This window comes from Bos grunniens, chromosome 7 (genome assembly GCF_055505025.1).
Source record: "Bos grunniens cultivar Pamir isolate PY7600 chromosome 7, Bosgru_T2T1.0, whole genome shotgun sequence".
Taxonomy (NCBI): Eukaryota; Metazoa; Chordata; class Mammalia; order Artiodactyla; family Bovidae; genus Bos; species Bos grunniens.
The window spans coordinates 54,240,136-54,255,282 of record NC_141171.1 but is presented as its reverse complement, the minus strand read 5'-3'; the positions used below and the strand labels follow the sequence as shown (position 1 = coordinate 54,255,282).

The 15,147-nt window shown below is 35.7% G+C and overlaps 2 protein-coding genes across 29 annotated transcripts in view; one reads left to right on the top strand and one right to left on the bottom strand.

Moving 5' to 3' along the window:
- Positions 1-14,141, top strand: part of NR3C1 (nuclear receptor subfamily 3 group C member 1) — a 119,941-nt gene extending 105,800 nt beyond the window's left edge. For all 10 annotated transcript variants that reach the window (XR_015167602.1, XR_015167601.1, XM_086412191.1 and 7 more), the window contains exons 8-9: positions 9,256-9,413; positions 9,994-14,141. Coding sequence is in view for 8 of the 10 variants with exons in the window: in XM_086412191.1 (XP_086268317.1) it covers positions 9,256-9,413; positions 9,994-10,146 (311 nt within the window). In the remaining 2 variants the exon portion in view is untranslated. The remainder of the gene's footprint in view (positions 1-9,255; positions 9,414-9,993) is intronic.
- Positions 1-15,147, bottom strand: part of LOC147369579 (uncharacterized) — a 97,887-nt gene that overhangs the window by 51,151 nt on the left and 31,589 nt on the right. For 14 of the 19 annotated variants that reach the window (XR_015167608.1, XR_015167606.1, XR_015167607.1 and 11 more), the window contains one exon: positions 14,634-14,733. The exons of the other annotated variants lie outside the window; for them this stretch is intronic. Coding sequence is in view for 8 of the 14 variants with exons in the window: in XM_086412194.1 (XP_086268320.1) it covers positions 14,634-14,733 (100 nt within the window). In the remaining 6 variants the exon portion in view is untranslated. The remainder of the gene's footprint in view (positions 1-14,633; positions 14,734-15,147) is intronic. 19 annotated transcript variants of the gene reach the window in all.

The window sequence follows — 15,147 nt, the reverse complement described above, 5'->3', positions numbered from 1 at the left end:
GTGTCCACTGCAGCACTGTTTATAATAGCCAGCAACCTGGAAGCAACTTAAATGTCCATCCACAGAGAAATGGATAAATAAGATGTGGTACATATATACAATGAAATATTACTCAGTCATAAAAAAAGTAACAAACAAAATAATGCCATCTATAGCAACATGGATGGACCCAGAGTCTGTCATACACAGTAAGTCAGAGAAAGACAAATATCACGTGATACTGCTTATATCACTGTGGATGGTGACTGCAGCCATGAAATCATAAGACAACTGCTTCTTGGCAGGAAAGCTAGACAAACCTAGACAGTGTTAAAAAGCAAAGACATTACTTTGCTGACAAAGGTCCATATAGTCAAGGCTATGGTCTGTCCAGTAGTCATGGTACGACTGTAAGAGTTGGACCTTAAAAAAGGCAGAGTGCCAGAGAATTGATGCTTTCACACTGTGGTGCTAGAGAACGCTCCAGAGTCCCTTGAACAGCAAGGAAATCAAACCAATCTTAAAGGAATTCAACCCTAAATATGCATTGGAAGCACTGATGCTGAAGCACCAATACTTTGGCCACCTGATGTGAAGAGCCAGTTCATTGGAAAAGACTCTGATAGTGGGAAAGACTGAAGGCAAAAGGAGAAGGGGGCAACAGAAGATGACATGGCAAAAGGAGAAGGCAACAGAAGATGAGATGGCTGGATGGTACATTACATGTACTGATGTAATGTACATGAACTTGGGCAAACTCCAGGAGATGATGAGGGACAGGGAGGCCTGGCATGCTGCAATCCATGGTGTCAAAAAGAGTGAGAAACAATTAGGCAACTGAACAACAACAACATTGCTTACACACAAATGAAGTTATTTACAAAACAGAAATAGTCATAGTTGTAGGGAAATAAACTAAGGTTACCAAGGGGGATGGGTGGGAGGGATAAATTGGGAAACATACACACTACTGTATATAAAATATAATAACATACCATACAGCACAGGGAACTCTACTCAATACTCTGTAATTACCTGTATGGGAAAAGAATCTAAAAAAAGAGTGGCTACATGTATAACTGGTTCACTCTGCTGTACAGCAGAAACTAAGAATATTGTGAGTCAACTATACTCCCGATAAAAATTACTTTACAAGAAAGAAATTATGAAAGAAAAGGATGGCCTACAAAAAGTGAGCTTGAGTACTATTAAAGAAGGTTAATGCAGCACTGGAGCTGGACTGTGGACAGGTGTTTTATCTAGAAAGGAACAACACTATCTTGAAAGTTTACATAAATTGGTATATGAACTTCAGTGAGACTACTTTCAGCAAGCAAAGGCAAACTAGAAAACTTCTGGAAAATACCAAGTATCTTGTCTATATTAGTAAAAATGTGGCATTTTCAACAACTAATGAAAGAAGGTCTGTGAACCAGCAGGCATTATAAACTTTATAAGATGCGGAGTTGATAGCTGAATACCTCTTTCATATAAATAGCGTTCCAATTTTTTAAAGCCTTCATTCCATTAGTAACTGTGGTTTCAAAGTGGCTAAATAATCTACAGATGGTGTACATGACTGCTTTATCACTCAGTTGTGTCCAACTCTTTACTGACCCCTTGGTCTGTAGCCCACCAGGCTCCTCTGTCCATGGGGATTCTCCAGGCAAGAATACTGGAGTGAGTTGCCATGCCCTCCTCCAGGGAATCTTTCCTACCCGGGGATCAAACCCGGGCCTCCCACATTACAGGCAGATTCTTTGCTGTCTGAGCCACCAGGGAAGCCCCTTACATGACTACATGACTATATCTATTTAAGTGTTTCCAAACCACACATCAACCTTAATGCTTTCATACTATTTTTGCTGTTTAATGTCATGGGACTTAAGGAATATTAGTGATATTCCAAAGTAAGAAAATTTTCCACAACCCATTTTAAAAAAGCTAATTTTTTAAGGTTACCTGTAACAGTACCCTTGTTAAAGCAGTGAGCTTGATACTGTTGAAGTAAACAGGGAAAGTTCTGATAATCAATCATTAGGGTTGATAATATCCAGGTACAGGTCAGTGCCAAGATACTAACCTTTTGGTTTAAAAAAAGGGGGGGGCGGTGCTTAGAAGGATGAAAATATGTATCTTAAGATACAATTAGACTGCTACCCTGACAGAACACTAGAACTGTCCTAACCTTCCATTAAGATATGCTGAACTTAAAGAATTTAACACTACATGCAGGCAGGTACCTGAAGAGAAGAGCTGCACTTGAAGCTAGCTTTCTCTTAGAGGGTAGTTGCCAAGACTGGTAAATTAGTATATTCAGTAAATTTAAAGACAAGTGCAATTGGGGGAAAAAAAAAAAAATGGATCTAAAGGCAGATTAGACATATTTGTAGAGACATTTAAACTGAAATATACATCTAAAGACGTTAGCCAGAATACATTTTTAATGTGCATTTGTGTATATGTATGAACAAAGATAAGAGGCATGATTGAGAGAGAAAGTCTAAAACAATACTTCACAACTCTTTTCACATCATAATAACATAAGAAACATAACATTCATTCATAGCACAATGATGTAAATGAATAAAGCTTCCTGCAACCAGTGGTGACCAGCTTAGCAGATCATTAACAACACATTAGTAACCCATTCATATGGTCATCTTATAATCAAAGATCCAAGATGAAAGGTGAAAAGATACTATACAAAGAGATAATGGCTGGAAACTTTCCAGAACAGCAGCAATTGAAGAAAGTGAACTACTTTTTTTTAAAAAGCTAAGGGGGGAGAAAAACTGAAAAAAGAGAGTGGATTTCCAATTTAAACTCTCACAATTAAACAACTTGCAGTTATTGCTCCCATCCTCACAAATAAGAAAAAGCTAGGCAAACTGACAATAACTTTTTTAAAGATCCATCTGAGAAGTAAGGTCACAGGACAAACCACTAACATCAAAATCTGGAGAAACAGGCAAATACAGAGGACCACCGCCAAGATCAGTTTCCTGGAAACAGAAGCTACTGGACCCAGTAATGCAGAAACACTTATGGTATCTTTGATGTATTTCTGAAGACCAAGTAAGGAATAGCTGGAGTGTTAAGAACCCTGATATCAGGGCTTCTCTGATAGTTCAGTTGGTAAAGAATCCCCCTGCAATGCAGAAGACCCTGGTTTGATTCCTGGGTCACGAAGATCTGCTAGAGAAGGCATAGGTTACCCACTCCAGTTTTCTTGGGCTTCCTTTGTGGCTCAGCTGGTAAAAAATCCACCCACAATGCAGGAGGCCTGGATTCAGTCCCTCGGTTGGGAAGATCCCCTGGAAAAGGGAACAGCTACCCACTCCAGTATTCTGGCCTGGAGAATTTCATGGACTGTATAGCCCATGGGGTCACAAAGAGTCGGATATGACTGAGCGACTTTCACTTCACTATATAAGAACTCTGAAGACCCAGTCTTTAGGGGTTCCCCCCCACAGTTCTCTGTTCCCCCCCACAGTTCACAGTTTACCTTGAGAAACCCCATCAAATTCTAATGATGAAAATCAGAGAAGATCCCCTTTCTATCCTAGGGGAAAGGGCAAATAGGCAATTCCAGTCCCCTTTACCTTCCTATCTCAGTTAAGAGAGATAGGAAAAGGAAGAGAAGAAATATTTGAAGCAATAAATGCTGATAAATTTCCAAAATTAATGACAGACAGCAAAACACATCCAGGAAGCTCAGAAAATATCCAGAAAGATAGATAAATACCAAAAAAGCTGCACCTAGGCATATTGTACTCAAAACTACAGAAAACTAAAGACAATAAAGGAAAAGGCCAGAGGGGAAAACAGCTTACCATTCCTTATAAAGGAAGGATATAAATTACATTAGAATTCTCATTAGAAATCATGCAAGCAGGAAAGTAGTAGAGTGAACTATTTACCGTTAAAAGAAAAAGATCACCCATGATAGATTCAACATCCACTGATGAGGTTTTAAGGTACCTACAGTACCTATAAAAATACTGAAGTGTTATTTGAAAGAAGATGTAGATTAGTTATAAATGTATATTTCAAATTCTAGGGCAGCCACTAAAAACAACTTTTAAAGGAAGTCATAATTGATACACCAAGAGGAAACAGAATCACATGAATACTCAGACTAGAAAAGGCAGAAAAAGGAAATAAGAAAAATGAATAGATAAGTTACAAACATGGTAGAGATTAATGTAGATATCTCAAACAATCACTTTAAATTTGAAAGGCCTAATATACATAGTCTTTTTTTTTTAATGAAGGTCAAAAGAGAATTTGCCACCATAGATCCTCAGTAAAGTAATATTAAGGGATATACCTAGGCTACGGGAAAGTAGTATCTTGATGGAAAACAGAATAAAGAAAGTGGCAAATATTTAGATACATTTAAACTAACTGTAAAATAACAGTAATAATGTCTTTGGGAAGTTATAAAATAGAACTACACAATAATTACATATAGGCAAAGAAGAAAAAAGGAGCCTTTGAAAAGTTAAAGATGAGTGTTTAAATTTCTTAAAGAGTATACAAAGTACATTATCAAACCATGAGGACTTTGGGGGAGAACATGGTAAGAAAAAAACAAAAGAATAAAAGAAATGAGAGAAAGTTGAGGGCGGAGGGGAAGCATAAACAAAGGCATGATAGGAGGAAGTAACAAATACACTGATTGTACAAATAAGTAAGTTCAAATATATCAGCAATTTCATTAAATGTAGATGGACTAAACGCTCCAAGATAAAAATATACAGAAAGTGCAAGACTAGTTTTAAGAAAACAATCCAACTCTGCTATTTATAGGATATATATATATATATATGGATGTTGAGTAGCTGAGGTAAAAGGATATACTATGCATAGTGTAGTATATGGCCTTTGTGGCATACTTTCTGTAAAAGGCCAGATGGTAAATGATTTCAGCGTTGCATACAATCTCTGTCAGAGATACTCAGTTCTGCCCCTTGTGACATGAACATGGTCATGAATGATGCTCAAAGAGTACAGGTGTGGCTGTGTTCCAATGATACTTTATTTACAAAAACAGGCTACAGGTAGGAAGGGGCCATTGCTGACCACTGTTTTACCCAAAAGCAATCTGAAGCAGCTATATTACTATAAAAATAAACACTAAGGCCCCCCCCCAAAACAGTTCTATATTTAGAGATTTCACTACATAAAGCATTCTACTCACCAGAAAAATAATTCTGAATATATGGCCCCAAACAACATAAAGCAAAAATCCCAAGGAATATTTGTGGTAACTTGGGATGGATGAAAGTCTTCTAAATATAAATACTGAATAGGTTTCTCACCTACTTTTTACAATGAGGAAAACCAGCATGGGAAAAAAGTTATTAATAAGAAATCATTACTTTAAAAATCAGCAATAACTAGATTACCTGTAATATAATAATGTGTAAAAATTAACCCACTCTGAACACAGGTCTAACACTCCTGAGTAAGTGGCCTTCATTTGCACTAACACTGATATCCTAAAGGTATCAAGTTTGCTTTATGGAATCAAAATATTTTCATATGTTGTTTTTGGTCTAATCCTAATCAAAATCCAGTAAGAGTGATATACTACATTAACCAAATGAAGGATAAAAATCTAAGTGCAGAAAACGCATTGACAAAATTCAACATCCATTTATGATAGAAAATATCAATAAACCAGGTATAGTACCTGACCATAATAAAGGCCATATATGACAAGCCCACAGCTAACATCATTACTCAATAGTGAAAAGCTGAAAGCTCTTCCTCTGAAATAAGGAATGAGGCAAAGATGCCCACTCTAGCCACTTCTAGTCAACCAAGTTCTAGCCAGACCAATTAAGTAAGAGAAAGAAAAGGCATCCAAATCAAAAAGGAAGAAGTAAAAATTCCAATTGGGGTTGGCACATCCTGAGTATTCTAATTATTACTGCCTGTTTAACTGGAAGTAAAACCATTAGGAAAAAAACATTTTTAAGAAGTAAAACTCTGTTTGCAAATGATCTGATTTTATATAGAGAAACCCTAAAAATGACATCAAAAAATACTGTTCGAGCTAGTAAATTCAATAAAGTTTCAGGATACAAATTCAATTTACAAAAATCTGTTGCGTCTCAATGCATTCCAAACAAACTAGCAGTAAGGGAAATTAAGGAAACAATTCCATTTACAACTGCATCAAAAAGAATTTAAAAACCTAGGAATAAATTTAACCACAGAGGCAAAAGACTTGCACAATGAAAACTGTAAGACACTGATGAACAAAACTGAAGAAAACAAAAAATAAATGGACAGTCCATGCTTATGGATTAGAAGAATTAATAGTGTCAAAATGTCCTTACTATTCAAAGTAATCAACAGATAGAGTGCAATCTCTATAAAATTCCTATGGCATGTGTCACAGAAATAGAACAAATATTCCTAAAATTTGTATGGAAGCACAGAAAATCCAGAATAGCCAAAGCAAACTTGAGAAAGAACAAAGCTGAACTTACATCTTGGTTTCAAACTATATTACAAAGCTGTAGTCATCCAAACAGTACTGTACTGGCACAGGCCCATTCACATAGATTATTGGAACACAACTGAGAGCCAAGAAGTAAACCCACAATATATGTATTATCAATGAATTAATGACAAAGGAACTAACAATATACAATGGGAAAAGGGCAGTCTTTTCAATAAAGATGTTGGGAAAACTGGATCCAAGAGAATGAAACTGGATTACCATCTCACACCATACACAGAAGTTAACTCAAAATGGATCATATGGACTTGAATATATGTTCTGAAATCATAAAAGTCCCAGAAGAAAATATAGGCAGTAAGCTCCTTGATGTCAGTCTTGAAGTTGATTTTTTGGCTCAGACATCAAAAGCAAAGGCAACAAAAGTAAACAAATGAGACTATATCAAACTAGACAGCTACACACAAAGGGAACCATCAACAAAATGAAGGGGTAATCTGCCAAATGAGAGGAAGTATTTGCAAATCATGTATCTGATAAGAGGTTAATATCTACAAATAAAAGAATTCATACAACTCAACAGCAAAAGAACTAATATCCGGATTTTTTGAATGGGCTTAGAACCTGAACAGGTATCTCACAAAGACATACAAATAATCAATATGTATATAAGAAGGTGCTTTACATTATTAGTCATCTGGGAAATGCTTGCAAATCAACAGTACACTGAAATACCACCTTAACATCAATCAGGATGACTATTAATAAAAACATCCCAAGACAAAAAGTATTGGCAAAGGTGTGGAGAAAAAGAAGACCTCTGTGCACTCTTTAGGGGATTTAAATTGGTGCAGCCACTACAGAAAACAGTATGGAGGTTCTTTAGCAAATTAAAAATAGAATTACTATATGACCCAGCAATTTCACTTCGGGGTATTTAACCGTAGAATACAAAGAAATAAACTGGAAAAGATACGTGCACCCTCATGTTCACTGCAGAATAATTTATAATAGCCAAGATATGAAAACAACCTAAATGTCCACTGATGGATGATTCAATGAGATATTATTCAACCATAAGAAAAAAATGAAACTTCACCACTTGCAACAACATGGATGGACCTTGAGGGCATTGTGCTAAGTGAAATCAGTCAAAGAAGACAAATACCACATACATCTTACTTGTACATGTAATCTAAAAACAAAAGCCCATGGATACAGAGTACAAATTAACAAATACCAGAGGTCTGTGTGTTTGGGGGTGGGGGTGTTGGGGGATGAGAGAAATGAGTGAAGGGTTTAGAGAGTACAAACTTCCAGTCATGGAGATGTAATGGTGTCTATAGTTAATAATATGATATTGTATATCTGAAAACTGCTAACAGTAAACTTTAAAACTTTCATCACAAGAAATAAAGTTTTGAAACAATTTATAGTGATGGATGTTACCTAGACTTGCTGTGGTGATCATTCTGCAGTATATACAAATACTGAATCATCATGTGTACACTTGAAACTAATAGTGTTACACACTAATTACATCTAAATTTAAAAAATAAATTTTTAAAAATATATTTAACTCACTGAGGAAGAAAGGAGTAGGAAACAAGGGCTCAGGGAGGTTATACTGAAGTCCACCTGGCAAGTAAGAATTAAAAAGACTTATCCTAAACACACTGCTTTTCCTCTGTTCTAGCATTTTCTAAGATGTCAGTAGAAATGAAGTTTACGTTTGGAAAAGGATTTGTTCCCCCTCCTTGGAGAGTGGGCTTCCCTGGTAGCTCACACAGTAAAGAATCTGCCTGCAATGTGGGAGACCCAGGTTCAATCCCTGGGTGGGGAAGATCCCCTGAAGAAGGGAATAGCAACCCGCTCCAATACTCTTGCCTGGAGAATTCCATAGACAGGGGAACCTGACAGGCCCCAGTCCATGGGATCCCTGGAGAGTGCATAATTATAGCTCTAAGAAGTCCTGAAATCCAAAAATCTGCCTAACTTGGTATTGAAACATCTAGTTTTGCTAAATTCTGATCATCAAATCCTTTTTCCCCCTAATCATTATTAACACAGAACCAGAGTTCCTTGGAGCACACTTTAAGAAATGTAGTATCCACAAGTCATAATCTCTGCAAGACCAAGTGAAACTATGATTAATCTTAATCCTCTGTTCACAGTCCTTCTTCCTAGTATTGTTTCCTGAAGAGTACTCTTATACTAATTTTATGATCCATGAGGTATTTTCTGTATTTCTATACATAAGGAAAGGCAGATATTTGCTCCCCAGTAAAGTATACATATAAACCACATAAAAAAATCAAGTTTGTTTTTAGATTAGAATCATATCAACTCAGTATGTTTACACATTAATAAAATGTACTGCATGCTGATTTTAAGGTCCTAATTGGTTATATCACAGATATTCCAAGATGTAATTGGTGGAATAAACACTACTGTTGAAGCCACCTATGTCTTTACTAGAATTAAACTCAAGGGCAGAATGACAATCAGTGTATTATTTGTTTGGTCTTCAAACTAGCTTTGTGAACTAAGGAGGAAGGTGTTTACTAGATCCATTTACAGATGAGAAACAACATGATAAACCCAAAGTTACATCCTCCAATTTTCTATTATCCCATATTCTCATGTGGCTATAGTTTCATAATCCTTCAAAATGCTTATATTTTAAGAGTGCATTAAATACAGTGTAAAACATGAAATGATCTATTACTGATAAATGTCCTATTTGTATGTATGAAAAGTTATCACAAGAAAATTCTTTATTACAATTAATCTTTTAGTTCCCAAGGAAGGCTTGAAGAGTCAAGAACTATTTGATGAAATTAGAATGACCTATATCAAAGAGCTAGGAAAAGCCATTGTCAAGAGGGAAGGAAACTCCAGTCAGAACTGGCAGCGGTTTTATCAACTGACAAAACTCTTGGACTCCATGCATGATGTAAGTGTCAAACAAAAAATCCAAGTATCAAAAGAATTTCCTGAGACATAAAGTATGTCCTGATTAGTGTATATAATTATATAGCAATAGTTTTGGGGTCCCCCCACTCATTGATTTTGGTCATGGTTTAATTTTAGACTGTGAAGTTCAGTTTGGCACACAGTTCTCCTAAAGTCAATTATGAAATACCATTTCATCTAGTCATATGCATCTAACATCAAAATACTAGTACATAATGTAATGGCACTTTTTTTTAAAAGGTATAATTCCCTGTTTCTGTATGAATTTATCCAGTAAGTTTGAATGTGTCCTTCATATACTGTGGTATCACAATTCATCATGAAACACTCAATTCCATGTAATTCTATATACAATTTAAGAAATTCAAAATGTCTTTGGTAACCAAGTGCTCATTTTATTTAAGTAAACTTCTTTCTTACCCGGGCAATTCCAGCAGATTGGTATATTCCAGGTCAGAAATTTTAAAAAAAGTGTGTGGGGGGGGGAGGGGCAAAACAAGCATGAGATGTCTCTACTGCTAAGTTCTTAAGACTGATCATCACTGTATCTTCTCTTGCAGGTGGTTGAAAATCTTCTTAACTATTGCTTCCAAACATTTTTGGATAAGACTATGAGTATTGAATTCCCAGAGATGTTAGCTGAAATCATCACCAATCAGATACCAAAATATTCAAGTGGAAATATCAAAAAACTTCTGTTTCATCAAAAGTGACTGCCTTAATAAGAAAGGTTGCCTTAAAGAAGGTTGAATTTATAGCTTTTATTGTACAAACTATCAATCTGTCCTGTAGCAGTTTTACTTTTTTGTTTTTGTCTGGATTTTGTTTTTGTTTTGAATATGCACTACATGTGGTTTAAAGAGGGCCAAGACTTGGCAACAGAAGCAGTTGAGCTGTCACTTTTCAGTGATGGGCAACGTAGAAAGTGAGAGTTGGTGGATCCCCGAAATTAGAGCCAATAACGTGGGTGTATAAGCTCCACTTTCAGAGAAGGATGGCACCTAAACCACCAGTGCCCGAAGTCTGTGTGATAAACTTTCTGCTCATACTTTTCACAGTTGGCTGGACAAAATTTTTTAGACTTTTTGTTGGTATATTTCCCCTGTTTAGCTAGGATAGCATTTTTTTGATTTATGCATGGAAACCTGAAACAAAGTTTACAAGTGTATATCAGAAAAGGGAAGTTGTGCCTTTTATAGCTATTACTGTCTGGTTTTAACAATTTCCTTTATATTCAGTGAACTACGCTTGCTCATTTTTTCTTACATAATTTTTGTATTCAAGTTATTGTACAGCTGTTTAAGATGGGCAGCTAGTTCATAGCTTTCCTAATTGAACTCTAAACATTAATCTTCTGTGTGAAAATGGGTCGGTGCTTCTAACCTGATGGCAGTTAGCTATCAGAAGACCACAAAAATTGACTCAAATCTCCAGTTTTCTTGTCAAAAAAGCTCACATTTTGTATATATTTGCTTCAGTGGAGAATTATATAGATTGTGCAAATTAACCGTCCTAACTGGTGTAGAGCACCTAGTCCAGTAACCTGCTGGGTAAACCGTGGATTGCAAAAGACTAATTAAAAAAAAAAAAAAAAAAACTATCAAGAGGCCCTGTTTGTACCTAATGCCCTACCTATCTCTGCAATGGTTAGATGGGAAGAAAGGTGGTAAACTGTCTTTCAGGACCTTCTGCTGTAGTTTGTAAAACTTCCTAAAAGTTATAATTCCAGATAACCAGCTGAAACACAATTGAGTGTTTTTAACCAGTCCAAGTAATTCCTCCCACTAAACTTTACCCCCTCCCAAAAATCTCTAATATGGCAAAAGTGGCTAGACACCCATTTTCACATTCCCATTTGTCACCAATTGGTCTTTCTTTCCTGGGGATACAGGAAAGCTCAGCTACTGATTTTTCTGATTTAGAACTGTATGTCAGACTTCCATGTTCATAAAACTATACATCCCTCACAGCCTTATGTGTGCCATAGAGTTCAATGAAAGTCACGTGAATTTCTCCTTCTCACTGTTGAGAATTATCATTTTAAACAAGATAGAAGCTGTAGTAGCCCTTTCTGTGTGCACCTTACCAACTTTCTGTAAACTCAAAACTTACATTTACTAAGCCACAAGAAATCCGATTTCTATTCAAGGTGGCCAAATTATTTGTGTAATAGAAAATGGAAAATCTAATATTAAAAATATGAAACTTCTAATATATTTTTATATTTAGTTATAGTTTCAGATATATATCATATTGGTATTCACTAATCTGGGAAGGGAAGGGCTACTGCAGCTTTACATGCAATTTATTAAAATGATTGTAAAATAGCTTGTATAGTGTAAAATAAGAATGATTTTTAGATGAGATTGTTTTATCATGACATGTTATATATTTTTTGTAGGGGTCAAAGAAATGTTGATGGATAACCTATATGATTTATAACGTGTGCAAGCATTCATACAGGCAGCAATGGTCTCAAACAGGTTTGCTCTAGAGGAAGAGAGAATTGGAGACTGGCCCTGTGCACCATGAAGGTTATTGAGGCTCTCTCCCATTCAGATTGGAGAGGAAGTAATCCTCTGCCTCCCAGAATGACCACCCTCTTCATTCCAACAGTGCGTCTGTCTGCACAGGTTTAGTTTACTAAATCTCCCCTTGCGCTAAAGTGTGTTAACAGGACAGAAAGGTGGTGCTTACACACTTACAGGCACCATCACATACAGCCTCCCCAACAGTTTAACAGTTTGGCAATAATATGCATAGAGGTACCAGCAATATGTAAATAGTGCAGAATCTCATAGGCTGCCAATAATACACTAATTCCTTTCTATACTATAAGAGTTCATTTCCTAATAAAATGAGGACATGTTTATGTTTTCTTTGAATGCTTTTTGAATGTTGTTATTTTTCAGTATTTGGAGGTTATTTAATAAAAATGTAATCATTTGCTTTTTGAATGCTCTCTAAAAAGGGAATACTCCTTTTGTAATTCTTTAAATTGATCTCAAAGTATTTTAAAATGATTTGTAACCCAGCTGGATGTGAAATTTTTGGTGCCTAAGAAATACTGCTTGAATATTATCAGTGATAGTGTTAAGTTTCAAAAAGAGCTTCTGAAAGATAAATTATTAATCATTTATAGAGTATTATCTGGTTAAAATCAGAAGGCGTACCACACATTAATCTTAATTTTAGCCCCAACAACCTTGGCTCCCAAAAAATCGAGCTCAATGAATAAAGACAAGTGCACTTTGTTGTTAAAAGGAAATGGACTGACATTCATGAAACTATAGGAAGCTGTACATTAAATGGAAAAAGAAGCCGTGACCTTTTAGAAAATGTAGGAAAGAAGAAATTTACCTTAATTGTGTGTGAGTGTAATTATGGACTTAAGTGAAGAAAGCTATGGTGCTATCTGAAAGGAGCTTCATTTTCTATATATCTGGTATGTTGCCATCCCAAACTATAAAAGTGTATAGTAACTTTAGTGACAGGTGACATGCATAGATGAGTCACAACAAATCCTGAAAAGTATTTTTAATTACTGGTGGAAAAAGGGACCCTCTCTGTGTTTTTAGGTCTTGCTATAGGATACAAGACAAGTGTTTTGGGGATATATATTTATACCCAATTGTCTAAAACTATGTGAGGGGAACCTAGAAGTGCACCTGCCTTCTCCTGGGGGAAAAAAAAATAACACAGCAAAAGGAAAACATATGATTAGTGTCTATGAAGAACTTTGTATTTAGCATAGGATGAGCTCTGGATACATATATAAAGGAAAGCCAGGCTCACTTCAGAATTGAGGAATGGGAGAATGAGCAACTCCAATTTTACATATCTACCAATACAACCAGTTATCATTAAGTCTTATCGTTTTAGTTCTCTGTTAAATATCCTAAAACTACATCACCATGGAATGGACATCATTATTATACTTTGATCTGTCAAAAGTTAAGAACTGTGACAGACAGCCCTCAGTAAGATTTTGATCTTGCTAGATCACTGAAAGGACTGCAGCTGTATATGAATGTGTTTTTCTGTGCCTGGTTTGAGAATTAGAAGAGAAACTAAGAGTGGAAGGAGGACATGTTAACCACTTGGAATGGAAGTTTATCGTTTTCCAGACTATGGTCAGTCAGCCTGGTCCACCAAGGATTAGTGACCCGGTTTTTGGGAAAGGATTAGCTTCTCTCTAGCAAATGCCTGAAAGAAGGATTTTATTTTCTGACGAAAGGCTGTATGAAAATACCCTCCTCAAATAACTTGCTTAACTACATATAGATTCAAGTGTGTCAATATTCTATTTTGTATATTAAACAAATGCTATATAATGGGGACAAATCTATATTATACTGTGTATGGCATTATTAAGAAGCTTTTTCATTATTTTTTATCACAGTAATTTTAAAATGTGTAAAAATTAAAACCAGTGACTCCTGTTTAAAAAATAAAAGTTGTAGTTTTTTATTCATGCTGAATAATAATATGTAGTTTAAAAAAAAAGTGTCTTTTTACCTACGCAGTGAAATGTCAGACTGTAAAATCTTGTGTGGAAATGTTTAACTTTTATTTTTCATTTAAATTTGCTGTTCTGGTATTACCAAACCACACATTTGTACTGAATTGGCAGTAAATGTTAGTTAGCCATTTACAGCAATGCCAAATATGGAGAAACATCATAATAAAAAAAAAATCTGCTTTTTCATTATATGACTCCAACATGCTTTTGTAGAACTCATGCAGTTTCACTTTTCCTGCTGCTTTTCTTCCCTCTTCTATCGAAGTTAGAGTTATCACTTCAGGGAGCTTACGCTGCTAAAGAGGACATTTAAATGTCAATGTGGCAGGTTTACATGCTAATACGGCATAAATTCAAAATGAGCTTAACCCTGGCACCAAAGACCCAAGAACTGTCCCATCTGTGCCTCAAACGGTCATGTGCCAACTACTGCAAAGGGTACTAAGGGAAGGAAGAACTCATTCAAGCCTTTTCCAAACCTAACAGTCTTTACCATGAAAATGCTATTTTATGTAAACAAACTGATTAGCTCATCAAGATTCTTACCTTACTTAAATTAACATCAATTCTTTCTCCAAAAAAGGACGTAAACATGTGGTGAACACAGCAATACTGCATATTATAGACAGTAAAGGCAAGAGGGGTCAAATGGTAAAGCAGTTATTCTGTACAACTTACGGTATTTCCAAAAGCATAATGTGTCCAATCATATCCGTAAACTGGATGAGCCGACAAACTTCCCTATAAATACTCTTCTCTCTACATGTGACCTCCACCCCTAAGGAAAAGGCATTACAATGTCAAAACCAAGTCTATCTTACCTGTCATATGTGTACCAAGTATTTGCTGTGTACCCACTCTATGATAAATATTGAAGTTCAAATATGAACAAGAAAATTACTATTCCTACCTTCAGTCATTTGCAAAAGTATGCAAGAAGCCTCCCTTCCCAGTGTCTTACTAGTATGTATACATATTATTGCTTTACTCTCCAAGTATTAGCCTTACATTTGTAGAATACTTTCACATATAGCAGTTAATCCTCACCTACCCAATAAACAAATGAAATAAAAACAAATGCTAAGGAACATAACTCCATTTCATAAAAAGGGAACAAGCTCAGAGTTTAAACACCGGATTCATAGCTGCTAACCCATTTTATTGAAATCTGAATGAAAAATCTTTGTAATGA